Here is a 26,515-nt window from a genome sequence, read left to right as displayed (position 1 = left end):
TCCTTCCACCCTAGATTATTTTGAGGCAATATTTCCAAAAGATGAGGACATTGTAAAAAACAAATATACTGTTATTATCATAAATAAAATAGAATAATAACCTGTCTTAACCTGACTTTATTCTAACTCAAACTGCCAAAGTATCAGCCCACCTATCTGGCTCATATAAGCAAGTGAAGACACCCTCTTTTACTTAAGGCACAGTAAAGATTACAATCTCAGAATCCTCCTGATTGACCAGTGGTTAACCACGAAATCAAAAGTCCAAACTCTTACAGCAGCAGAGATATTCTTGCTAGAGGAAAGTAGTCCCTAAAGTGCCTGTGAGCCACCACATGATATTCCTCCCTTAAAACTGAATTTCATATATGTTTTCTAAAGTCAAATGATGGAATATAATTGAATGATACGTTTTACATTTTTAATTTTTCTCCTCTGTTAGGGAAGTATTTTTGAAATTCTACTGGGAATTTGGTGATTAAGTAAATAAGTTTTGGCCGGGCGCGGTGGCTCACGCCTGTAACCCCAGCACTTTGGGAGGCCGAGGCGGGCGGATCACGAGGTCAGGAGATCCAGACCATCCTGTCTGACATGGTGAAACCCCGACTCTACTAAAAACACAAAAACAAAATAAGCCAGGAGTGGTGGCGGCGCCTGTGGTCCCAGCTACTGAGGCTGAGGCAGGAGAATGGCGGGAACCCGGGAGGCGGAGCTTGCAGTGAGCCGAGATCGCGCCACTCACTCCAGCCTGGGAGACAGGGCGAGACTCCGTATCCAAAAAAAAAAAAAAAGTAAATAAGTTTTTTGGAACAGTTGTTTTATGAATAAGATCAACAATGTGATAGAACTTTTTGAAGAAAAAATCTTTTGGGGCTTGGCATGGTGGCTCCCACCTGTAATCCCAGCACTTTGGGTGGCCATGGTGGGCGGATCACCTGAGGTCGGGAGTTCGAGACCAGCCTGACCAACATGGAGAAATTCCGTCTCTACTAAAAATACAAAATTCCCCAGGTGTGGTGGCATGCGTCTGTAATCCCAGCTACTCAGGAGGCTGTGGCAGGAGAACCGCTTGAACCTGGGAAGTGGAGGTTGCTGTGAGCCAATATCATGCCATTGCACTCCAGCCTAGGAGACAAGAGGGAAACTCCATCTCAAAAAAAAAAAAAAATCCTTTTGACAGAACTGTACTGTCAGAGTCTTTTTTTTTTTTTTTTTTTTTTTTTGAGACGGAGTCTCACGCGGTCGCCCAGGCTGGAGTGCAGTGGCCGGATCTCAGCTCACTGCAAGCTCCGCCTCCCGGGTTTACGCCATTCTCCTGCCTCAGCCTCCCGAGTAGCTGGGACTACAGGCGCTGCCACCTCGCCCGGCTATTTTTTGTATTTCTTAGTAGAGACGGGGTTTCACCGTGTTAGCCAGGATGGTCTCGATCTCCTGACCTCGTGATCCGCCCATCTCGGCCTCCCAAAGTGCTGGGATTACAGGCTTGAGCCACCGCGCCTGGCCCAGAGTCTTTTCCTAGTTACCATTGTTTTAACTTTTCCAGACATATTATCAAAGATTCATTAGCTATAATTGCATATATATGACTTGCACCATACTGTTTAGGTTGAGAACAATAATTAATGTCCTCTAATGTTCAGGTGGGCTTGGCCTATCTATTGTGACTCCTAGGTGGTTGGTGGAGTCGGGGGATTTTCTTCTAGGAAATACTATTAGCCAGATTTTACCTGACCTCATGCTAGGATTCAGCTAAATATTCTATTTTTTTGGGAAGCCAAGGCAGGAGGATCACTTAAGCCTAGGAGTTTAAGACCAGCCTGAGTAGCATAGTAAGACCCCATCTCTATTTTAAAAAGTTTTAGTGATTTTTTATATTATGATACAGTGTTTGGGTGAGTACAAATAATTAGCTTCAAGAACAATTTTTTATAGAGATAGGGTCTCACTGTATTGCCCAGGTGGATCTCAAACTCCTGGCCTCAAGCAATCCAGTTTAGCCCCCCAAAGTGCTGGGATTACAGCCGTGAGCCACATGCGCAGCCTATAATTTTCTTTTCTTTTTCTTACTGAGCCTAGAATTTTTAAATTGGAATAAGATACCATGGTTTTGAGGTTTAAAAAATATATTAAGTGTCAAAATTTAGAAATCTTTTTCAATGAAAATAATGTGAAATTATTTAGAAATTAAATTTCCGGTTTGAGGTACGCAGTAGGTTACAATGTTTCCTATGCAGTTTCTTGCCAATATGTTAAGTTCCCATTCATTGCCTAATCCTTAATTACTCAAAAATTGATTATGATACAGAAAATCATACTAAAAAACTAGAAGAAGTTACCGACAGCTATGAATTCACTAGAGATTGGTTAGTTGATCATTCTGCCTTTAACAGCAAATGCTCTTTTTCAACTCTAGATAATTTACTGAGGAATTGAAAAATGAAGAAATCTTTCGTTTTCCATTCAATGAACAACAGATAAAGTTGTAGATTAAATATTTGTATAAGCTAATATGTTAAGTTATTCATGCCTGACATAGTCTAGTGGGGGATGGCGAGATATAGTTCACATAATTTAAATGGTTTAAAGTGATATATACACTGATACACAGGGTTGTGTATGTAGGAAATCCTAAGGTATCTACTTTCGCCTGCAAAAATCTAGAAATAATAAGTGAATTCAGCACAGTCACAGGTTGCAAGGTCAATATACAAAAATCAATTGCATATCTATATATAGCAACAAAAAAATAGAAAATTAAAAGAACTATTTACAATAGCAACAAAAGCATAATATTACTAGGAATGAGTTTAACCAAAGATAAGCAAGACTTCTACATAAAAAACTAAAAACAGTAGAAGAGAGCAAACAGTAGCCAAGAAAAATGAAAAAAGACTTAAATAAATGAAGAAGCATACTATATTCATACATTAGGAGACTTATTAATATGTTAGTTCTCTCCAATCTGATTCATAGACTCAGTGTAATCATAACCCAAATCCTGGTAGGCTGTTTTTCTTCTTTTGATTTATTTATTTAGAGACAGGGTCTTGCATTGTCACCAAGGCTGGACTCTAGTGGCGGGATCATAGCTCACTGCAGCCTTGACCTCTTGGGTTTAAGTGATCTTCCTGCATCAGCTTCCTGAGTAGCTGGGACTATGGGTGCAAGCCACTATACCTGTTTAATTTTTTTTTTTTGAGATAGAGTTTCACTTTTATCACCCAGGCTGGAGTGCAATGGTGCGATCTCGGCTTACTGCAACCCCGCCTCCCAGGTTCAAGCAATTCTCCTGCCTCAACCTCCTAAGTAGGTGGGATTACAGACACCCGCCACCACACCTGGCTAATTTATTTTAGTAGAGACAGGATTTCACCATGTTGACCAGGCTGGTCTCGAACTCCTGACCTCAGGTGATCCGCCCACCTCAGCCTCCTAAAGTGCTGGGATTACAGGCATGAGCCACCGTTCCGGGCCTTTTTTCTTTTTTCTTTTTTTTTTTTAAACGGAGTCTCGCTGTGTTGCCAGGCTGGAATGCAATGGCACAGTCTCGGCTCACTGCAACCTCTGCATCCTGGGATCAAGCGATTCTCCTGCACTCCCTAGTAGCTGTAACTACAGGCGCGTGCCACCATGCCCAGCCAATTTTTGTATTTTTAGTAGAGACAGGTTTCACCATGTTGGCCAGGATGGTCTTGATCTCTTGACCTGGTGATCTGCCTGCCTTGGCCTCCCAAAGTGCTGGGATTATAGACATGAGCCAACGCACCCGGCTTTTTTGTTTGTTTGTTTAATACAGTCTTGCTCTGTTGCCCAGGCTGGAGTGCACTGGCGTGATCTTGGCTCACTGCAACCTCCTCCTCCTGGGTTCAAGCAATTCTCATGCCTGAGCCTCCCAAGTAGCTGGGATTACAGGCATATGCCACCAATGCCCAGCTAATTTTTAAATTTTTTTGTAGAGCAAGAGTCTCACTATGTTGCCCAGATTAGTCTCGAACTCCTGAGCTCAAATGATCCTCCCACCTCAGCTTCCCAAAGTGCTAGGATTACAGGCATGTGCCACTGCACCTGGCCTTTTTTATTTTTTTAATTTTTTAAATTTTTTTCTGAGATAGGGTCTCACTCTCGCCCAGGCTAGAGTGCAGTGGTGCGATCTCAGCTCACTGCAACCTCTGCCTCCCAGGTTCAAGCGATTCTCTTGCCTCAGCCTCCCGAGTAGCTGAGATTACAGGTGTATGCCACCACGCCTGGCTAATTTTTGTATTTTCAGTAGAAATGGGGTTTCTCCATGTTGGTCAGGCTGGTCTCAAACTCATGACCTCAGGTGATCCGCCCACCTCGGCCTCCCAAACTGCTGGGATTACAGGCATGAGGGCATGAGCCACTGTACTTGGCCAGTCAGTTGATTTTATTTTTGACAAGAGCATCAACATAATTGAGAATGGAAAATCTTTTCAACAAATGGTGCTGTTCTACCAGCTGCATATCTATATGAAAAATGATGAAACTTGACCTTTACCTCATACTATTTATAAAATTTGAGATAGATCATAGACCTAAATATAAGCACTAAATCTATAAAACTTCCAGAAAAAATAGGAAAATATCTTCAAAACCTTGAGATAGGCAAAGATTTCTTGGATAGAACATGAAAAGCAGTAACCACTGACAAAAACACATTGGCCGTGCACAGTGGTTCACGCCTGTAATGCCAGCATTTTGCAAGCATAGAGGGAGGATTGCTTGAGCGCAGGAATTTGAGACCAGCCTGGGCAACATGATGAAACCCCATCTCTAAAAAAAATATGCAAATTAGCAGGGTGTGGTGGTACATGCCTGTAGTCCCAGCTACTCAGGAGGCTGAGGTGGGAGGATTGCTTGAGCCCAGGAGGTGGAGGTTGCAGTGAGCCGTGATCATGCCACTGCACTCCAGCCTGGGCAACAGAGTGAGACCCTGCCTTAAAGAAGGCTGGGCGTGGTGGCTCATGCCTATAATCCTAGCACTTTGGGAGACTGAAGTGGGTGGATCACCTGAGGTCAGGAGTTCAAGACCAGCCTGGCCAACATGGCGAAACCCCGTCTCTACCGTAATCCCAGCTACTTGGGAGGCTGAGGCAGGAGAATCGCTTGAACCTGGGGGCCAGAGGTTGCAGTGAGCCAAGATCACGCCACTTTACTCCACCCTGGGCAAAAGAGTGAAACTCCATCTCCAAAAAAAAAACACATACACACTGATAAAATGGACATCATCAATATTAAAAACTGCTCATTAAGTGATATATGCATTTACTTACATGATTGAAATACATGGAAGAAAAATACCCAGAACACACACTAATTTTTACTTTACTTGCCACACTAATTTTAATTTACTTGCCTCATTTAGGCAAGTAAAACAGTTTAAATATTTGTATTTTCCTCAGTGTACTTATATATTCCGGGGGGAAAAAAATCAACCTAAATCTGGTTGAATTTTATCATATATACCTTCTACAAATAAAACCTCTTACCACCATGAGGAGGAAGAGCTGTAGATTTACTAATAGAACTTATTAGACAATCTGTTTTCCAGGTTCAAGCAATTATCTTGCCTCAGCCTCCCAGTAGCTGGGATAACACGCACCCGTCACCATGCCTGACTAATTTTTGTTTTTTGTTTTTTGAGATGGAGTTTCGCTCTTGTTGCCTAGGCTGGAGTACAATGGCGCGATCTCGGCTCACTGCACCTCCGCCTCCCGGGTTCAGACAGTTCTCCTGCCTCAGCCTCCCAAGTAGCTGGGATTACAGGCTCCTGCCACCACGCCCAGCTAACTTTTTGTATTTTTAGTAGAGATGGGATTTTGCTGTGTTGGCCAGGCTGGTCTTGAACTCCTGACCTCAGGCGATCCACCTGCCTCAGCCTCCCAAAGTGCTGGGATTGCAGGTGTGAGCCACCATGCCCAGCCTGTATTTTTTTTTTTTATTTTTTTTTTTAGTAGAGACAAGATTTCACCACGTTGGCCAGGCTGGACTCAAACTCCTGACCTCAAGTGATCCACCCGCCCTGTCCTCCCAAAGTGCTGGGATTATAGGCATGAGCCACCATACCCAGCCTCACTAAACAATCTTTAAGATTCCTTCCAGTTACTAGTTTTGTGTGGTTTTGTCACCTACTACTAGTCATGAGATCTTGGATACATAATTTTTTTCCTTCAACGTTTATTGAATCACTTATGTGAAACCTCAGAGTTGACAGTCCTGAAAGGGGGACTTGTGAAAAGTTAACTTTATATAATGTCATGAATACTGGCTCTCATTTAATTTCCTTGAACCCTGTTCATCTGCAAAATGGGGATAGTGCTTTATATGATGTAAAATGTTTTAGCAAAGTCAAAAAGTATTGTACAAACACAAGCTAATGCTATATTAAAGGTATACCATATAATAAGGTTGTGCTTTTTTTTTTTTTTGGTAAGAAAAAACCATGATTTAAATTCTAATTCTTGCTGCTCTAGAGCCAGTAATTGACCCAGCAACACTTTGTAGGAGTGCATTTGCTGGAGCATATGTTTTACTTTTGAAATTGCATATTTCTAAATGTGATACCTTATGCAATTAGAGTTAAATACCTCTTTTTACTCTCACATTTAAAGAGAAAGCACTTTTCCTCTACAGGATTGGTCTCTGTGACTGTTACAATTGTAACTGCAGTAGGTCAGTGATACATGGTGCAAAACAACCTGGGATAATACTGCCAACTGCCAGGCCAGACTAGGGTGGCTCAAGGGTAAGATTACCTTCTTTAATACCCACTGAGACAAGTTTAACATTGCAACCAGGTAGGGAAATAAACAGGACACTCTTAAGAATAAAAGGAACCAGGCCGGGCGCGGTGGCTCAAGCCTGTAATCCCAGCACTTTGGGAGGCCGAGACGGGCGGATCACGAGGTCAGGAGATCGAGACCATCCTGGCTAACACAGTGAAACCCCGTCTCTACTAAAAAATACAAAAAACTAGCCGGGCGAGGTGGCGGGCGCCTGTAGTCCCAGCTACTCGGGAGGCTGAGGCAGGAGAATGGCGTAAACCCGGGAGGCGGAGCTTGCAGCCATTTAATCCAACTCCTGTTAGGTATACACTTGGCCCTCCATATCTGCAGGAGATTGGTTCCAAGACTCCCATGGATATCAAAATCCAAGGTGCTCAAGTCCCTTATGTAAAATGGTACAGTATGGTACTGTGTATCTGTTCTGTAGTATCCCAGCTAAGTAGTTACCAGCTTCAGTTTAACTTCTTCCAAGGATGGGAAACTCATAATATTAAGGTAGCCAGTTTCATTTTTGCCAGTCCTAATTGTTAGAAAATTATTTTGAATTTTGAGACTTGATGACTTGTTCAAAGGTGTTTACCTATTATTACTCTATGATCATTGTCACCCAGCTCCCCTGATCCTATCATTTGGTGCCTGTTTTTCCATATTAAATCTACAAAAACAGCTATAGAGTCTTTGTCATGTGCCTTCCTTTAGTCATAAATAATTCCATTTATTTGGGAGAAGTTATTCTTGATTAATCCATGAAAGTCCTAGTGGTAACAACGGACTTCTTGTCTAAATGTTTGGCAGTCTGACAGTTAACTGTAGAATATTGTCAGGGATCAATGCCTAATTTACTGGCTTCTGGTGTTCAGACTTCACTCCTTTTTTCTTTTTGAAAGTTACAGCATTTGCCCATCTCCATCTCCAGTTTTCTGCCTCATCTCGTGTTCTCCAGCATTTCTAAAAGATGATGGACAATGATTCTGTTAGGATTTGGTAGTGGCATAAGCATTAGAAATTGTGACTCATCTGTATTTGGAGATGTGATTTCTCTTTTTTAATTTTCATTTTTTTTGAGACAGAGTCTTGCCGTGTTGCCCAGGCTGGAGTGCAGTGGCACAGTCTTGGCTCACTGCAACCTCTTCCTCCTGGGTTCAAAGGATTCTCCTGCCTCAGCCTCCCGAGTAGCTGGCATTACAGGCACCCACTACGACACCCAGCTAATTTTTGTATTTTTAGTGGAGATGGGGTTTTACCATATTGGCCAGACTGGTCTTGAACTCCTGAACTCAAGTGATCCACCGGCCTCGGCCTCCCAAATTGTTGAGATTACAGGCGTGAGCCACCACACCTGGCCAGAGAAGTGATTTCATACTTGGCTCATTCACCTATCTTCAACTCCTTTTTTCTGTGTTTGGTCCACCTTTACAGTTAAAAGACCCATGTTTCTTTCAAAGACAAGGTAAATAAGAGAGGGGAGTAGTCCTGCCATCTATTAACATGAGATTAACTGATTACATTTTGCTATAGGTCATGTGTCCTATTAAATTATGAGTTTCTTCTAAATAGGAACTGTATTTTGTCTTTCCCAGAATTTGACCTGGTAAGAACTCAAAAGTTGACTGAATTTTCTCAACTTTAAGCCTTATCTTTCTTGACTTTTTTCTTACTTTAAGAAACACTTTAGTCCAGGCGTGGTGGCTCACGCCTGTAATCCCAGCACTTTGGGAGGCTGAGGCAGGTGGATTACCTGAGTTTGGGTGTTTGAGACCAGCCTGACCAACATGGTGAAACCCCATCTCTACTAAAAATACAAAAATTAGGCCAGGCACGGTGGCTCAAGCCTGTAATCCCAGCACTTTGGGAGGCCGAGACGGGCGGATCACGAGGTCAGGAGATCGAGACTAGCCTGGCTAACACGGTGAAACCCTGTCTCTACTAACAAAATACAAAAAGCTAGCCGGGCGAGGTGGCGGGCGCCTGTAGTCCCAGCTACTGGGGAGGCTGAGGCAGGAGAATGGCGTAGACCCGGGAAGCGGAGCTTGCAGTGAGCTGAGATCCGGCCACTGCACTCCAGCCTGGGCAACAGAGCGAGACTCCGTCTCAAAAAAAAAAGAAAAAAAAAAATACAAAAATTAGTCGGGCATGGTGGCAGGCACCTGTAATCCCAGCTACTCAGAAGGCTGAGGCATGGAAATCACTTGAACCCAGGGGGTGGAGGTTGCAGTGAGCCAAGATCATGCCACTGCACTCCAGTCTGGGGGATAGAGCGAGACTCTTTCTCCCAAAAAAAAAAAAAAACAACACACACACACTTTAAAAAAAATGGTTTTTAGCATTTTTCATGAGCCTCATCACTATTTAAGTATGATTTTTGAGTCTCATCAATAGATATTTTTTTTCCAACCTTCTGTCTTCTCTGTGTATCCTTTAAAAATCTAATTTGATATCATGATAGTATAGAATTTTACTAGTGGAAGGAGAGAGTTCATCTAATTTGAATCCTTATTTAAAAATTAATGAGGCCGGGTGTGGTGGCTCACGCCAGCACTTTAGGAGGCCAAGGTGGGTGGATCACCAGTTCAAGACCAGCCTGGCCAACATGGCGAAACCCCGTCTCTATTAAAAATACAAAAGGCCGGGCGCAGTGGCTCATGCCTCTAATCCCAGCACTTTGGGAGGCCGAGGTGGGCAGATCATGAGGTCAGGAGTTTGAGACTAGCCTGGCTAACATAGTGAAACCCTGTCTCTGCTAAAAATACAAAAATTAGCCAGGCATGGTGGTATGTGCCTGTAGTCTCAGCTACTCAGGAGGCTGAAGCAGGAGAATGCTTGAACCCAGGAGGCGGAGGTTGTGGTGAGCCAAGATCACGCCACTGTACTCCAGCCTGGGCAACAGAATGAGACTCCGTCTCAAAAAAAAAAAAAAAGTTAAAAATTAATGATACTGAGGTTTAGAGAGGCTAAATGGCTTGTGCCTAACTTAGATCTGTAATTTTGGCAAGATTTCAAAGAAAGTGATTCAGAGTATCTGCCAGAATCCCAGTTTCTTATTGCCAGGTCTGTGCCCTTTCCACTAATTCTGTTTGAATTAATCACAATTACCTATGAAGCCTCTTCTCATTCTTTGGATATCTTTTCCCTTTTCTTTGTCAGGGATCATTTGTAAAAATCTCAAGAGAATTTATTATTTGGGAACCATATTGCCTTTTAATGTCTGTAGTCAGGAGACCTTTTGTTTCCAGGTGAGTTCCATCCAGCTTCGACAGCTGCATTCCCTCCAAACATTTTTAAATGTACTTGAAGTCAACAGCATTCATTCTAGCCCACTGCTTCCTTTTCTTGCTGTTGTAAGTTTTAGTATGAAAAGGTTGTGTTTTCTCATGTTTCATTTTTAAATTTCTTTCTTTTTCTTTAATTAGAGACAGAGTCTCACTATATTGCCCAGGCTTGCCTTGAACTCCTGGGCTCAAGTGACCCACCAGCCTTGGCCTCCCAAAGTGTTGGGATTACAGACTTGAGCCACCGTGCCTGGCCTGTTTTCTCATTTCTAAGGATCACATCATTACCATATTGGCAGCCTTTTCTTCCCCCACACTCTAGCCACATTAAAAAAAAAACTGGGCTGGGCATGGTGGCTCACACCTGTAACCCTAGCACTCTGGGAGGCCAAGGCGGGAGGATTGTTTGAGCTCAGGAGTTTGAGACCAGTCTGGGCAACATGGTGAGACCTCATTTCTACCAAAAAAAAAAAAAAAAAAAAAATTAGCTGGATATGGTGGTATATGCCTATAGTCCCAGCTACTTGAGAGACTGAGGCAGGAGGATCACCTGAGCCCAGGAGTTCAAGGCTGCAGTGAGGTATGATCACACCACTGTACGAGATCCCGTCTCAAAAAAAAGAAACCCTATTTTTCGTATAATTAGATTTTCAGCAGATGGTCTAAAGTACTCCAATATTTGTACTAGTTTTTCTCAACTGTCTGCGGTTGTGTATACCATAGGTATCTGTACTTCAATTATTGTTTTTCTCCTAATTCAAGTGCTCTTCCCTGTACTTTCACACTCTGGTTCATAGGTGTCTATATGGGTTTGATGTGTGTATACTCTGTCTCTACCATTATTTTCTTCCCTGTCTCTATTTATTACATCATACATTCCCTTTCATTGTATATTTCAATCTTGAATTCCTTAATGATATACTAACTGTTGGTCTGAAAGTATCTCTTTTTGTTAGTCTGGTATTTGATCTGTGCCTAGTCTGAGGAACTGTGCTTGTCTATTTCCTTATAACATTTCACATGTTACCCGTACACCTCACTTTGGTATATAGCTATCCAAATCCCTAAAGACTGTACTTGATGGGTCTGCCTTTTTCCCCTCCTTTTTTTAACCTGAGCATTACTGCACAGCCTTCAGTGTCTGCTTTCTGTGTCAGATAGTCATCCTCCAGAGCATCTGGCTTGGCAGCTTGTTTACTTTCTCAGAACTGAGTTTAAGGTTTTCTTGTTTCAGAGGGCAAGTCCACTCCAGCCTGGGTGTCAGAGTGAGACCCTGTCTCTAAAAAAAAAAGAAATCAAGTGTTTCATGGAAGAGTAGATGAGAAGACCATCTGCCAGATTCTTCTACTTAATGTGTTTTTTAAAAGTCTCCTTGAGAATCAATCCATTCATTCTCTGAGAAATCAACAAGCCCGAGCTCCTAGGCCTGAGTCTGCATAGGCTCTATCATGTGTTGAATGCCCTTAAGAGATACCATACACTCTTCATACAGCTATATGATTTCTGTGAACTCTACACATACAACTCAAAAGGGATTCTTGAACTACCAACATGCATCACTTCCTTCTGGATGCAATAATAGAACTCTTTGATCTGTCAAACCGTATGATTCCTCTGTATCTTTCTGTGGAACATATTTCTTATTTAGCATGTTTTCTAGAACTGGTAGTGGTTAGTGGCAGATAGGCCAGATCAGAAACACCTACAGCTGGAGGATTAGTCAGTCATACTGACAGGTGAGTCAGCTTGCTTTAGGATATCTACCAAAAAGCAGATAACAAGACCAAGTCCAGTCAGCCAGGTAGAGTATTTTATCTAGAATGTATGAAAAATAGATGGGGCCTGGCGCGGTGGCTCAAGCCTGTAATCCCAGCACTTTGGGAGGCCGAGACGGGCGGATCACGAGGTCAGGAGATCGAGACCATCCTGGCTAACACGGTGAAACCCTGTCTCTACTAAAAAATACAAAAAAAAAAAAAACTAGCCGGGCAAGGTGGCAGGTGCCTGTAGTCCCAGCTACTCGGGAGGCTGAGGCAGGAGAATGGCGTAAACCTGGGAGGCGGAGCTTGCAGTGAGCTGAGATCCGGCCACTGCACTCCAGCCCGGGTGACAGAGTGAGACTCCGTCTCAAACAAACAAACAAAAAAAATAGATGGTAGTTCACACTACTAGCGTTGAAGTTGGGGAGGTTCTACAAGGGGCAGGTATTTGGAACAGAGACTGGGATTCTCAAAATGGATGAGTATCATCAGAGGGGAGTTTCGATTGCAAGTACTAGGCTTTCAGCTGTGAGGCCAACATTCAGAGGCTAGAATCAAACCTCTAGGGGGATAGGTGAGAACAAGCAGGAACAGATATGGACCTAGTTATTTGAATTGGGAATTGGGACTTAAGGGAGAAGTGGAACCAATAGCAGGACTGACTTTACACCAAGTTGCCCAAGCTAATTGGCTAGAATTCCTTGACCCATAAGATTCAAAATAGGACTGGTCCCAGCCTGTGGTTGAGTCCACTGGTGGGGGTGTAATGATTCCAACTTCAGTGATTAAAAGGCGGTAGAGGCAGAGTGTCCCTGATAGTGCTTTACAGGGATGGCTTAGAGTTCCACTGGTTCTGAACTTCTTTTGCTCCTCTAGTCTTGTCATTTTTTGTTCACTTATCTTTTGACATCATTTTATCTCTGCCTTCCCTCCTTGAACACTTTTTTTTTTCTTTTCTTTTTTTGCTTGAGACAGTCTCACTGTCGCCCAGGCTGGAGTGTAGTGGGCAGTTTCGGCTCACTGCAAGCTCCGCCTCCCGGGTTCCCGCCATTCTCCTGCCTCAGCCTCCCAAGTAGCTGGGACTACAGGCGCCCACCACCACGCCTGGCTAATTTTTTGTATTTTTAGCAGAGATGGGATTTCACCATGTTAGCCAGGATGGTCTCATCTCCTGACCTCGTGATCCGCCTGCCTTGGCCTCTGAAAATGCTGGGATTACAGGCGTGAGCCACCATGCCTGTCCTTGAACACTTTTTTCCGTCTGACTTCTCTTCTGGGCTGTTTCTACTGTCGCATCAAAAAAAGCTTTTAGGCTGGCTCACACCTGTAATCCCATTACTTTGGGAGGCTGAGGCAGGCGGATCACCTGAGGTCAGGAGTTCAAGACCAGCCTGGCCAATATGGTGAAACCCCATCTCTACTAACAATACAAAAATTAGCTGGGCATGGTGGCGGGCACCTGTAATCCCAGCTACTTGGGAGGCTGAGGCCGGAAAATTGCTTGAACCCGGGAGGCGGAGGTTGCAGTGAGCTAAGATCACACCATTGCACTCCAGCCTGGGTGGCAAGAGCAAAACTCCGACTCAAAAAAAAAAAAAAAAAATTAACCAGGCATGGTGGCAGGCGCCTGTAATCCCAGCTACTTGGGAGGCTGAGACAGGAGAATTCTTGAACCCAGGAGGCAGAGGTTACCGTAGTAGACATTTTTTGGTCTTGTCCCTTTCTCCCCTAGTAGCAGGAAGGCCTGTGTATTTGTAGTAGATATATTTGATGCCAGTCTCTGGCAGGAAAAAAACATAGAGCAGAAATGTAGCAAGCAATAATAAAAGTTTCTTGGGTATGTGTGTCACATTTTTAAAATATCTGGATGAGCCAACAGGTTTTGTTAGTCATTCCTGTTATCATTCCTGTTAATTCTGCACCTGAGATATTCCTAGGAAGGAGTACTTTTTTGCCTTTTTTTTTTTTCCCAAGAGAAAAGGTTTTGATTTGTCACCCAGGCAGGAGTGCAGTGGTGTGATTCTAGCCTACTGCAGCCTCAAACTCCTGGGCTCAAGCAATCCTCCCACCTCAGATTCCCAAGAAGTTGGGACTACAGGTGCGTGCCACCCCACCTGGTTAATTATTAAAATGTTTTGTAGAGACAGGTCCCACTATTTTGCCCAGGTTGCTCTTGAACTCCTGGGCTCAAGCGATCTTCCTGCCTCAGCCTCCTAAAGTGCTGGGATTTCAGGCATGAGCCACCACATCCACAATTTCTTTGCTTTTTTTAAGGACTGTTTTTTAACTGACCTTGTTATATTTTTTCCCCCAGCTACTCTTCTTTTTAAATTTTAGTCAGTAGCAACCTAGAGGAATCTCTCCTGTGAGCAGTTTTTCACACTGAAAATAATGGACTATAACTAAAGGATAACAGGGACTATGATCAGAAACCTCTATTCTTATATTGCTTGTTTGGACTAAGCCTTACAGGATTTGCTGGGTCTTAAGAGGCCCAGCACGTTCTTGGATATTATTTATATTGTCCTTAATCAGGTTCTTTAAATTTATATATACAGTGTGAGTTTACAGGGTTTTTTTGTTTGTTTTTTCTATCTCTAGGGTTGCAGTAGTTTCTAAATCTTTTGAAGGAAAAACTGATCGCACAGAAGAGTGGTATGGAACCCAGTACAAACAAGAAGCTATACCAGATGAAGTCATCAAGGTAGGGTTAGCTCATCTGTGAATAAGCCTGTGAGGAATCAGAAGGACATTGCTTCCTAGATCCACCAACTAAGACCGCAGAGTGTGGAAGACTGATGACCTAGTGTTGTCTGTACCATCCTAAGAGAAATCAATAAGTAGATAAGGAGCTGGAGTTTAGCCTTTTCATGAAGACATGATACTCTAGCCACTTTCTCATGTGTCTATCAAACCACCAGGGTTGTGCCTCATGCCATAAAAGGTAACTGAAGTGCAGGGTACACAGGCACAGGCAGCAGAAAGGCAAGAAGAGATGGAAGTAGGAAGCATGAGAGACCAATGCAAGGGCCCCAAGGAGCTCACAGTCTTGCTGTGAACACAGGCTGAGAAGGAGGCTCTAGGATTCATACCATGTTCACTTCAGGAGATGCTATGTTTTATGCCTCATGTTATAGCACCGTTCTTTTTGTCAACATAGGGGAATTATGATTTTCAGAACAGGTATGTTAAGACAATATTTTGTCCCATTCATCAGTAGTCAGGATTTTGCTTGTGAATGTTACCTACTTATCTAGTACTTTTTCTTTCTTTCTCTTTTGATTCTCATTGGCTATGTGCCTTTGAGATTGGCTCCATTATTCCTGGGAAAAGACCAGAAAACTTTACTGACTAGATTCTAGCTAAACTCGAGTAATGGACATTTTAAAAATGTACCTGTGTAATGACATACAAAAAAGGAATTAGTTTAAGAAAGAAAATCATCACTGATACTTCACAGCTCTCTGACATATTCATAATACAGAAGGAGATCATTGAAGCCCCCCAGTGTGTGAAAATGTCCATCTCTCTAAACTGTGAGGAAAGCTGATCTTCCATGAATTAGTGCTGGGTCTGAAATAGTCCTAAAACAAGAAAGAATCCCCATGTTCACCAGATTCTGACCAGAATAAACCTGCCCTGAATGGGCTTTTTTTTTTTTTTTTTTTTTGAGATGGAGTCTTGCTCTGTCACCAGGCTGAAGTACAGTGGCACAATCTCGGCTCACTGTAATCTCTGCCTCCCGGGTTCAAGCGAGTCTCCTACCTCAGCCTCCCAAGTAGCTGGGACTATAGGCGCATGCCACCACGCCCAGCTAATTTTTGTATTTTTAGTAGAGACAGGGTTTTACCGTGTTGGCTAAGATGGTCTCAATCTCTTTACCTTGTGATCCTCCCACCTCAGCCTCCCAAAGTGCTGGGATTACAGGCGTGAGCCACCATGGCTGGCTGGGAATTTTTTAAGAACACATCTCTCTGGGAACTCAGTAGTGAAATTACTTATTAAGTGTTTCCTAGTCCCTACTATTCAGCTGTTCTGGAAACCTAAGATACCACTTAGGAAATATGGCCAACTTGCCCAGTGCGGAAAGACACAAACACAGGAGCTAAGATAGAACCGTAAAATCTGCAAGGCTGTGCCACACCAACTAGAGATCAAATTACTGAATCCAGAAATCATAATTATTGACAATTGGTTGTTGTTGTTGTTGTTGTTTTTTTTTTAATAGACAGGGCATTGCTCTGTTGTCCAGGCTGGTTGCTTTTTTCTCCTGGCCAGTTGCTTTTTTTTTTTTTTAATGATGAAAAGCCTTATAAATTAGGTTCAACCATCAGTGGCCTGTGATCTCTCCCACTTAGGTTTTAGAACTAGGACAGGGAACAGATCCAGCCTACAGGTTGTGTGAATCCCAACCTAAATCTCAACTGTGTGTGTTTTTTTTGTTTTTTAGACGGAGTCTCGCACTGTTGCCCGGGCTGGAGTGCAATGGCGCGATCTTGGCTCACTGCAACCTCTGCCTCCCAGGTTCATGTGATTCTCCTGTCTCAGCCTCCTGAGTAGCTGGGATTACAGATGCACACCACCACACTCGGCTGATTTTTTGTATTTTTAATAGAGATGAGGTTTCACTATGTTGGCCAGACTGGTCTCAAACTCCTGACTTTGTGATCCACACATCTTGGCTTCCCCAAGTGCTGGTATTACAGGCGTGAACCACTGCATCTGGCCTCAACTTTGTTCTTAACCTTATGCTTGAACTACTGGTTCACTTAAAAGTTCACATGATCATCTGGGAGAGGTATGGGCCAGTTCTTAAGAAGTGCTGAAGGCTGAGTGCGGTGGCTCATGTCTGTAATCCTAGCACTTTAGGAGGCTGAGGTGGGCAGATTGAGATGAGGAGTTTGAGACCAGCCTGGGCAATACAGTGAAACCCTGTCTCTAATAAAATACAGAAATTAGCTGGGTGTGGTGGTGCACACCTGTAATCCCAGGGAGTTGGAGGATGCAGTGAGTGAAGATCACGCCACTGCATTCCAGCCTGGGCAACAGAGTGAGATTCTGTCTGTAAAAGAAAAAAAGAAGTACTGAAGTGAGGCTGGGCATGGTGGCTTACACCTGTAATCCCAGCACTTTGGGAGGCTGAAGTGGGTGGATCAGTTGAGGCCAGGAGTTCAAGACCAGCCTGGCCAACATGGTGAAACCCCATCTCTACTAAAAATATAAAAATTAATCGGGTGTGGTGGCACACACCTGTAGTCCCAGCTACTTGGGAGGCTGAGGCACGAGAATCGCTTGAACACAGGAGGCGGAGGTTGCAGTGAGTTGAGATCATGCCACTGCACTCCAACCTGGGCAACAGAACAAGACTCTGTCTCCGGAAGAAAAAAAAAAAGAGAAGTACTGAAGTGAAAGACACCCCCTTTAGCCTGGCTTTCAGGCCATACATGGATAGTATAGCTGAAAGTATGGCTCTTATATAAATGACCTATTGTCTAGCAGTTGTGGGAATATATTCCTGGGCAGATTATTCTCCATTATTTAAAGAGCTAGAATAAACATGATCTGCATATGGACCAGTCAGCTTTTCTGTGTTCCATAGTCTCAGATTGTTCCTCAGCTGGTCATTTTGGAGATGTGGAGAGGAAGAATAGATATATGAGCACAAAATCTTTACTAGTACTAGAAAGACCGACTCAAATTTCATGAAAACCGATCAATAGATTTGGTAGTACCTCCTTTATATATGATGGAAAACAATGCTGTGTGACATCTGTGCACTTAATACTTGCCCATATATTGAGCAGAGATACTATTTTAAACTCTTAAATCAGGCTCTTACTGCATTTGTGTGTTTCATTACTCATCCAGAAATGGCAAAATGCTGACCTGAATGGGAAATTTAAACTTCCTACAAAGAATGAATTTATTCCTACGAATTTTGAGATTTTACCATTAGAAAAAGAGGCGACACCATACCCTGCTCTTATTAAGGTAATGTGTTTGAATCAGTGATTTTAAATTGGGGGACAGACCTAACACATGGGGGACTAGAGAAATGATTTCTTACATTTGGTACTATGTTGATTTGGGGGGGCTCACATACTGATAGATGACAAAAAAGCTGCAGAAAGAATAACTACAAGAAATATTAGAAGGTTGAAAATATTAAAGCAAGCAAACTAAACAATGCAGAATCTAGGAAATCGCTTTCTTTATAGGAGAAAAAAGTAAGTCTGAGCTGTAACTATAAGTCTGTGGAAAGGTCTGTGCCTCTTTTCCATGTCTGCTGAAGACCCAATAAGGAAGTAGGTTTGTGCTGCATCGTGGACATTAAAGATAAAGGATCTCTACAGCCTGAAAGAGAGCAAGTCCAGGGGGAGCTGTTGGATTTCCTGCCCTTAAAAACATTCATTATGACATAGTGACTATATTAAATTAATGGAATAATAAACTAGTGCGAAGTGCCGTTGAGAAGTAGGGTTCCCTCCCCCTCTTTTTCAGACTATCCTTTTCATGCCATTGTTTCAGAACTTGAGTAAAGTATGTAAAAAATTGTATCAAATTATTACAGTACATTCTCCCTTCTAAACATATTTATTCTCCCTTCTAAACTGTTTGTAAACTGATGACTATAGGCACACACACACATCTTTCTTTTTATCTTCTTCAAATGACCTGACATTTGGAAGAATTTAGATGAGTTCAGTGAGATAACAATCAGTGTTTAGGAACATGAAAATTTGTCTTAAGCAACTAGATTATTAATGAGGCAACCTTTTTTCTTTTTTTTTTCTTTTCTTTTCTTGTTTTTTCTTTTTTTTTTTGAGACAGAGTCTTGTTCTTGTTGCCCAGGCTGGAGTATAATGGCATAATCTTGCTCACTGTAACTTCCGCCTCCCAAGTTCAAGTGATTCTCCTGCCTCAGCCTCCCGGGTAGCTGGGATTACAGGCACCCGCCACCACGTCCAGCTAAGCTTTTGTATTTTTAGTAGAGACAGGGTTTCACCATGTTAGCCAGGCTGGCCTCGAACTCCTGACCTCAGGTGATCCACCTGCCTCGGCCTCCCAAAGTACTGGGATTACAGGCATGAGCCACCGCGCCTAGCCCATTTTTCTTTAAAAATGACATTTTAAAGAGTTTTCTATTAGCTTATGCAAAGAGAAAGTTCATTTACCCCTCCTGTTTTTTATGTATTGTTTTTATTTATTTATTTGTCTATCTATTTATTTATTTATTTATTTTTGGAGGCAGGGTCTCTCTGTTGCCCAGGCTGGAGTGCAGTGGTGGGATCATAGCTCACTGCAGCCTCAAGCTCCTGGGTTCAAACCATCTTCTGGCCTCAGCCTCCTAAGTAGCTGGACTATAGACGCACACCACACCCAGCTAATTTGTTTTTAATTTTTTGTAGAGATGAGATCTTGCTATGTTGCCTGGGCTGGTCTGGAACTCCTGGCCTCAAGTGATCCTCCTCCTTCAGCCTCTCAAGTAGCTGGAATTATAGGTGTGAGCTACCATATCTGACTTTTACTGTTTGTTTTAAATAGGCCTTCCCAGAGCAAACTAACAAGAACATTAAACCATTTATATCTCTTCCCAGAGTTTCAAGGTAGTTTCAAGTGACTAAAGCCATTCTTAGTATAGCATGAGTGAAGTGGAGAGGCAAGATAAGTAGCTTATTTGTTCATCCTTGGCCGTGTTGGTTATCCATGGTTGCATATTAAATTATTCCAAAACTCAGCAGCTTAAAACCACAACATTTAAGTTAGGCCAGGTGCGGTGGCTCGTGCCTGTAATCCCAGCACTTTGGGAGGCCGAGGCAGGCGGATCACAAGGTCAGGAGTTCAAGACCAGCCTGACCAAAATGGTGAAACCCCATCTCTACTAAAAAAAAATTACCGGGTGTGGTGGTGCACGCCTGTTATCCCACCTACTCAGGAGGCTGAGGCAGGAGAATCACTTGAACTCAGGAGGCAGAGATTATGGTGAGCTGAGATTGCGCCATTGCACTCTAACCTGGGTAAGAGCGAAACTCCGTCTCAAAAAAAAAAAAAAAACGCACGCCATTTATTATCTCACACAGTTTTTTTCTTTTTTTTTTAAGACTCGCATTCCATTGCCCAGGCTGTGGTGAAGTGGTGCAGTCATGGCTCACTGTAGCCTCAGCCTCCTGGGCTAAAGTGATCCACCAACCTCAGCCTCTTGTTTACCTAGGACTACAGGCACACACCACCATGCCCAGCTAATTAATTGTTCAATATATCTGTAGAGGTGGGATCTCACTATGTTGCCCCAGGCCGATCTCAAACTCCTAGGCTCAAGCGATCCTCCTGCCTCAGCCTTCCAAATTTCTGGGATCACAGGCATGAACCATCATTCCTGATCTCTCACACAGTTTTTGTTTTTGTTTTTGTTTTTGTTTTGAGACAGAGTTTCTCTCCGTTGCCCAGGCTGGAGTGCAGTGGTACAATCTCAGCTCACTGCAACCTCTGCTTCCCAGGTTCAAGCAATTCTCATGCCTTAGCCTCCGAAGTAACTGGGATTATAGGCATGTGCCACCATGCCCAACTAATTTTTGTGTGTTTAATAGAGACAGGGTTTTGCTAGTTGGCCAGGCTGGTCTCAAACTCCTGGCCTCAAGTGATCTGCCTGCCTTGGCCTCCCAAAGTGCTGGGATTACAGGTGTGAGCCGCCGTACCCTATCTCACACACAGTTTCTTTTTTTTGTTTTGTTTTGTTTTGTTTTTTGAGATGGAGTCTCGCTCTGTCACCCAGGCTGGAGTGCAGTGGCACCATCTCGGCTCACTGCAGCCTCCGCCTCCCAAGTTCCAGTTCAAGCAATTCTCCTGCCTCAGCCTCCCAAATAGCTGAGACTACAGGCATGAGCCACCACACCCTGCTTTTTTTGTGTGTTATTAGTAGAGACAGGGTTTCACCATGTTGGCCAGGATGGTTTCGAACTCCTGACCTCATGATCTGCCCACCTCGGCATCCCAAAGTGTTGGGATTACAGGAGTGAAGCCACCACGCCCAGCCCTCATATACAGTTTCTGAGGAGGGCCAGGAATCCAGCAGTGACTTAGTTGGGTAGTTCTGGCTCAGGGCCTGTTGTGTGGTTATAGTCAAGTTGTTGGCTGAGGCTTCAGTCATCTGAAGGTTCAACCAGGGCTGGAGGATTCTCTTCCAAGTTCAGTTATGTGGTTGTTGGCCAGCCTTTTTCACCACATGGACCTCTCTGTAGAGTTGCTTGACATGGCAGCAGGCTTCCCCCAAAGTGAATGATCCAAGAGGGAAAGTGAGTGATCAGGATGCAAGCCGCGGTGTCTTTTATAAATGCAGTCTCAGAGGTATACCATTAATTCTGTCATATTTTGTTAGTAAGGCAGACCAACCCTGGTCTAGTGTGGGAGGGGACCACCCAAGACTGTGAATCTCAGCAGGCAAGGATTGTTGTGGGCCACCCTGGAAGCTGGCTGCCATTCGCTTGCAAGGGACTTCTGCCTCTGCCTGCCTCCCAGTGTCCGGAAAGATGGAAGACAGGACAGTTGGTATTGGCTTCTGTGATCTGTCTTTTTCTTCACTGTACCCCCATCTCCCTAATACAGGGGAAATAGAAGGCAGATTTCACTGTGCTACAGGAGTCTGCAGTCTTTGTCTCCAGCTTTCTACCTACTGACTCTGAGTATGTTTCAGGGCCATGGGACAGCAGCTCCAGAACAAAACTCTAACTATTGCCTGTGTTCTCCTCCTCTTGAAGAGTGATTTGATTGAACATTTTTGCTGAATGCACCTCTATTTCCCTAACCAAACTGTTTCTCCATCACAGGATACAGCTATGAGCAAACTCTGGTTCAAACAAGATGATAAGTTTTTTTTGCCAAAGGCTTGTCTCAACTTTGAATTTTTCAGGTATGTAAGATGAGTCTAGCTTATAAAGCTTCTTATAAAAATCAACAATTACATTTCCAAAAGTTATCTATTTTTCTTAAACATCCATGTCTAGAAATAAAAGGAATTAGAGTTATTTCACCTAGAAAAGGAGAGGCTGAAATAAATAAATAAATAAATAAATAAATAAATAAATAAATAAATAAATAAAAATAAAGAAAAGGAGAGGCTGGCCAGGCACAGTGGCTCACGCCTGTAATCCCAGCACTTGGGAGGCCGAGGCAGGCGGATCATGAGGTCAGGAGATCGAGACCATCCTGGCTAACACGGTGAAACCCCGTCTCTACTAAAAATACAAAAAATTAGCCAGGCATGGTGGCGGGCGCCTGTAGTCCCAGCTACTCGGGAGGCCGAGGCAGGAGAATGGTGTGAACCCAGGAGGTGGAGGTTGCAGTCAGCCGAGATCGCATCACTGCACTCCAGCCTGAGCGACAGAGCAAGACTGTGTCTCAGGAAAAAAAAAAAAAAAAAAAGAAAGGAGAGGCTGTTGCTGTTAAGAGGTATTTTTTAAAAAAACGTTGTTAACTCTTTTTTTTTTTTTTCCCCATTAATGAGTATACCCTTTAGCTGAAATGATTTATGTTAGCTATTGTTAGGATGACCTTCTTAGCCTTCAGGGTTTTGGATTCTGAGGAGGCCGTAGATTTACCCAGAAGACTCACTGAAGAAAGAATAAATAATTTGGGGTGTTTTTATTGCTTTGGTTTTGTATTCCTGGAACTTGTCTAGAAGAAGAGGTACTAGTTACTAAATTATCCTGAGTCTTGTTTCGTCTTTTGTCTGGAGCTCCCTCTATTTCTGGCTTGATTACTTAAAAATTACTAATAAAAAGGGAGAAGATGTTTAGTAAAATTTATGAATAATGCTATTGCAGTAATTTCTCAGTGCATTTTCAATTCATCTCTGTCTTCCTTTACTTATTTGTGTGTTAATCACCTGATTCAGATTTTACTTTGTGAGTTTATACTTTTTATAATTTCATATTTCTAAAATTCAGTGGTTTATAAGATAAGCCTATCATGGTTTATTTGTTCAGTAATGTTCAATATGATAATCAGCTTTTTCATTAATTTTTATTCAGTTGGCTTGACATGAAATTAAAGATAGATATGGTTTAAATGCTTTGGAAAAAGGGAAAAGAATCTGATTTTCCATCAACAAATATGTTGAGATTATAGTGATTATAAATATTGTGGTTTTATAGCATGAGAGTTACAGATTATCTGAAACTGCTTAGAGTTTTTTTATTGTTTACACCAAACATGGGCTGTCAGGTTGTGGCTTATTATTGGTAAAGGGCATTACAAAGCTGCTTTTTATTTTTTGATATTTGAGAGTGATATTTTTAACACTGTAAGCAGCTTGTCACCACTTTCCCATTTGGCCTCTGTGATGATGAATTTCTTTAGAATACCCTTTGAGAGACCATTTTACATTTTTGTGTTCTCTAAACTGCCTAGCACATTTCCTACAATTGAAAATGTCTGCCTCCCACACAAATCCCATCTTATGGTCTGTCTTCCTAGAGGTAACCACTGTTCTGTTTCTTGTACATTTTAATTGAAATTTTCATGTGTGTGTCTATATCCTTTTCATCTTTTCAGAAATAAGATTATATTATGTGTAGTTAGCTATGGTTTTTTAAAACCCTGTGATCCATATTTAAGCATATAGTATCTGGTTACAAAATAATGTATTTTTTAGATTAACACATGAACCAGAATTTAGGTATCCCAGTTGAATCCTATTATCTTTTAAAAGTTAGTTTAGTGTCTTCTCCACTTCACCAGCACAGCTGCTGTGGATACAGCTGTTTTCGTTCTTTTTTTTTTAAGGAGACAGAGTCTTACTCTGTCACCCAGGGCTGGAGTGCAGTTACTGCAGCCTCAAACTCTTGGGCTCAAGTGATCCTCCCATCTCAGGCTCCTGAGTAGCTGGGACTACAGGCACATGCCACCTCGCCAGGCTGGATACATCATTTTAGGACACTCCTTGGAATTATTTTCTGAGCCTGAGCCATAGTGCTTTGAAACCCCAAACTTTCTGGCTTTTCACTTCCATCTGAGAAAGGTGCATAGTTACCTGTGGGGCCGACCTCTGTCATAGCCTCTCTTTTGTTTTGATGATTTTGTTTTTGTGAATTGTGCCTTAAGTTTTTGAGCTGCTATTTGCCCAAAGAAGGAAATCTGTCATTGTGTATCATACTTTAAAAAATTTAATGGCAGATCATTTATTCAAATTTTCCAGTTGGAGAATATTTGGATAGCTGTAGAACTTTGTCTTTGATTTTAATTCTCTAAGTGACTACACATTTTATCCCTGTTTTTGCTTTTTTATCAGCTTTGATAAAATTGTTGGCTTTTGGCTGGGTGCAATAGCTCACACCTGTAATCCTAACATTTTGGGAAGCCAAGGCAGGAAGATCACTTGAACCTAGGAGTTCAAGACCAGCCTGGACAACACAGTGAGACCTTGACTCAACATTAAAAAACAAAATGTTGGCTTTGTTTTCAGTACATTAGTTATATTTACTGTGATACAAATAGAGTGAAACTTTTAATTTGCTGCCAAACAAACCAAGCAGGCACCTGCCTTAGGCCTTTAGCACTAGCTATTTCTTCAGCCTGGGAAGTTCTCCACTCCACCCCTTAGATATCCCCAGGGCTCGCTCACTCGCCTCCTTCAGGTCTGGGTCCAGATGTCACATGATAAGAGTGGTCTTGACTGGCTATTCTTATGTAAAGCAGCAGTCTTTCTTCCCTGCTGCCATCACCCCATCATTCCTTATTCCCCTTACCCTGCTTAATTTTACCTCATAACACTGTCACCAACTAAAATGTCAAATTTAAGTATATTATTATTTGTCCCCTCTAGCTAGATTATCAATTCTGAGGTCAGGGACTTTGCCTGATTTGTCCACTCTTTATCTTCAGTGCCTAGAAAAGAGCCTGGCACTGTAGTAAGCATATAATACATATTTGTTGAATGAGTGAAACTTTCACTTTCTTCTGATAAAAGGTAAGCAAGGTTGTATAGTCAGAGGAGCAGGTCGTTTAACTTGCATTTGAATCCCAGCTCTGCTGCCACACGAACTCAGGGGACCTGAAGAAAATTATGTTTCTTATCTGGGAAATGAAGTTTAGTTGATCACTGTGGTTGTTTAGTTCTTGTACTCTATAATTGTTTCTTCTTTGTTCTTTCTCATTTAACTATTTTTCTATTTTAGTTTTTTCCCCTAGTTTTGGCTGCTGTTATATGATAGAAATTATCAATTATTTTACTGACAGTTCTCTAGCTTTACTGCTTTGGGGAAAACTCAGGGATAAGTTAACATTTTCACAGGTCTCAGTTTTTCTAAGTTCATGTAATTACCACAGACACATTTCCCAGTCTTTTACTCCTGTCCACCAAGGGTGTGACTTGATTGGAGAGAGAAGGAAGACATGCAAATACTGTATGTGTTCTGTCGGCTGTGCTCCTCCCGTTAGCCTAAGCATAGCCATGCATTTTGGCCCGTTCCCACTCCTCACATACCCTGCATTTCTAACTTGTCAGTTCTGCCACACCATCTGGAGTAGGCAGTTCCTTCTCCTCCTTTGCTAACAGCAGTGCGTGCGCATGCGCGCGCACACACACACACACACAGAGACACATACACATACATTTCAGGCTTCTTTTTCAGACATCTTGTTTTTTTCCTCATAAGAAGAAATAACCTCAAGAATTCAACCATATCCTCAGGAAATCATATTAACCGGTGTTCAATATCTTGATCCTTCTCAAAAGGCCATATCACATTGAGAAGTAATAAAATCAGCTATTTTACTGTCAACATTTTCTTCCAGCCCATTTGCTTATGTGGACCCCTTGCACTGTAACATGGCCTATTTGTACCTTGAGCTCCTCAAAGATTCACTCAACGAGTATGCATATGCAGCAGAGCTAGCAGGCTTGAGCTATGATCTCCAAAATACCATCTATGGGATGTATGTAAGTACCCACGCCTTAGAGCCTTCCACTCATCAACATTTTTTATATTGATTTGATGGAAGCATTTTTTGATTGAGGGTATGAGTTTAATTTCTTTTTTTTTAATCTTTATGGCTAATCATATTTTCTCATTTAATTTTTAAGTTAGCTCTTATTCTAAGTGTTCAACTACATACCATTCATATTATGCAAATTTTCCTTGATTTCTTTTTTTTTTAAACGTCTTTCATCAGAATGTCATATTTTTCTACTCAAACAAAATTGGACCCTGATTTAGGTTTAGATCTTACCCATTTTGTGTTTGAAATCTTGGTCTTTGGCAAAGGAAAATGAAATCTTCCTTCTTTTGTAAAACCTAAGGTTGTCATATACTATTTCCCTAGAAATCCAGATCATGAGGCTGCATATCCATACTCTTCGGTCATGTTTCTTCATTACCATGCCACTGCTTGAGGTATCAAAGCATTTCTTTTGTTTTTCTTTTTGTTAGTCGCTACATTTATGCTGATCCTCTTCATTGCAACATGACATACCTGTTTATCAGGTTATTGAAGGATGATTTAAAAGAGTATACATATGCAGCACGCCTCTCAGGTTTGAGCTATGGCATTGCATCAGGAATGAATGCAATACTTGTAAGTAAAATGAAAACCAAAGAAAAGGCACCACCCCGTTTAAGCATTATGTTGAGCTTGGGAAAACTATTAACTTCTGCATTTTTAAACAAGAAAGTTGATGGTTTTTTTC

At 42.3% G+C, this 26,515-nt stretch overlaps 1 protein-coding gene and 3 long non-coding RNA genes across 14 annotated transcripts in view; 3 read left to right on the top strand and 1 right to left on the bottom strand.

Annotated features, from left to right (window-relative positions):
• IDE (insulin degrading enzyme) overlaps positions 1-26,515 on the top strand; it is a 118,795-nt gene that overhangs the window by 66,105 nt on the left and 26,175 nt on the right. For 7 of the 11 annotated variants that reach the window (XR_013397679.1, NM_001258074.1, XM_077945046.1 and 4 more), the window contains 4 exon segments: positions 14,434-14,536; positions 17,701-17,823; positions 21,657-21,739; positions 25,624-25,768. Coding sequence is in view for 10 of the 11 variants with exons in the window: in NM_001258074.1 (NP_001245003.1) it covers positions 14,434-14,536; positions 17,701-17,823; positions 21,657-21,739; positions 25,624-25,768 (454 nt within the window). In the remaining variant the exon portion in view is untranslated. 11 annotated transcript variants of the gene reach the window in all.
• Positions 577-2,754, top strand: LOC144331181 (uncharacterized). Its single transcript, XR_013398142.1, has 2 exons — positions 577-1,195; positions 1,507-2,754. It is a non-coding gene; the product is annotated as an uncharacterized LOC144331181 (long non-coding RNA).
• On the bottom strand, positions 3,179-13,436 carry LOC144331177 (uncharacterized). The gene is made up of 3 exons (XR_013398138.1): positions 13,349-13,436; positions 12,077-12,824; positions 3,179-3,289 (listed from the first exon to the last, which is right to left on the bottom strand). It is a non-coding gene; the product is annotated as an uncharacterized LOC144331177 (long non-coding RNA).
• Positions 3,474-12,867, top strand: LOC144331182 (uncharacterized). Its single transcript, XR_013398143.1, has 3 exons — positions 3,474-3,622; positions 6,069-6,752; positions 12,174-12,867. It is a non-coding gene; the product is annotated as an uncharacterized LOC144331182 (long non-coding RNA).

Source organism: Macaca mulatta, chromosome 9 (assembly GCF_049350105.2).
Source record: "Macaca mulatta isolate MMU2019108-1 chromosome 9, T2T-MMU8v2.0, whole genome shotgun sequence".
NCBI lineage: Eukaryota > Metazoa > Chordata > Mammalia > Primates > Cercopithecidae > Macaca > Macaca mulatta.
This window is presented reverse-complemented; position numbering and strand designations above follow the sequence as displayed.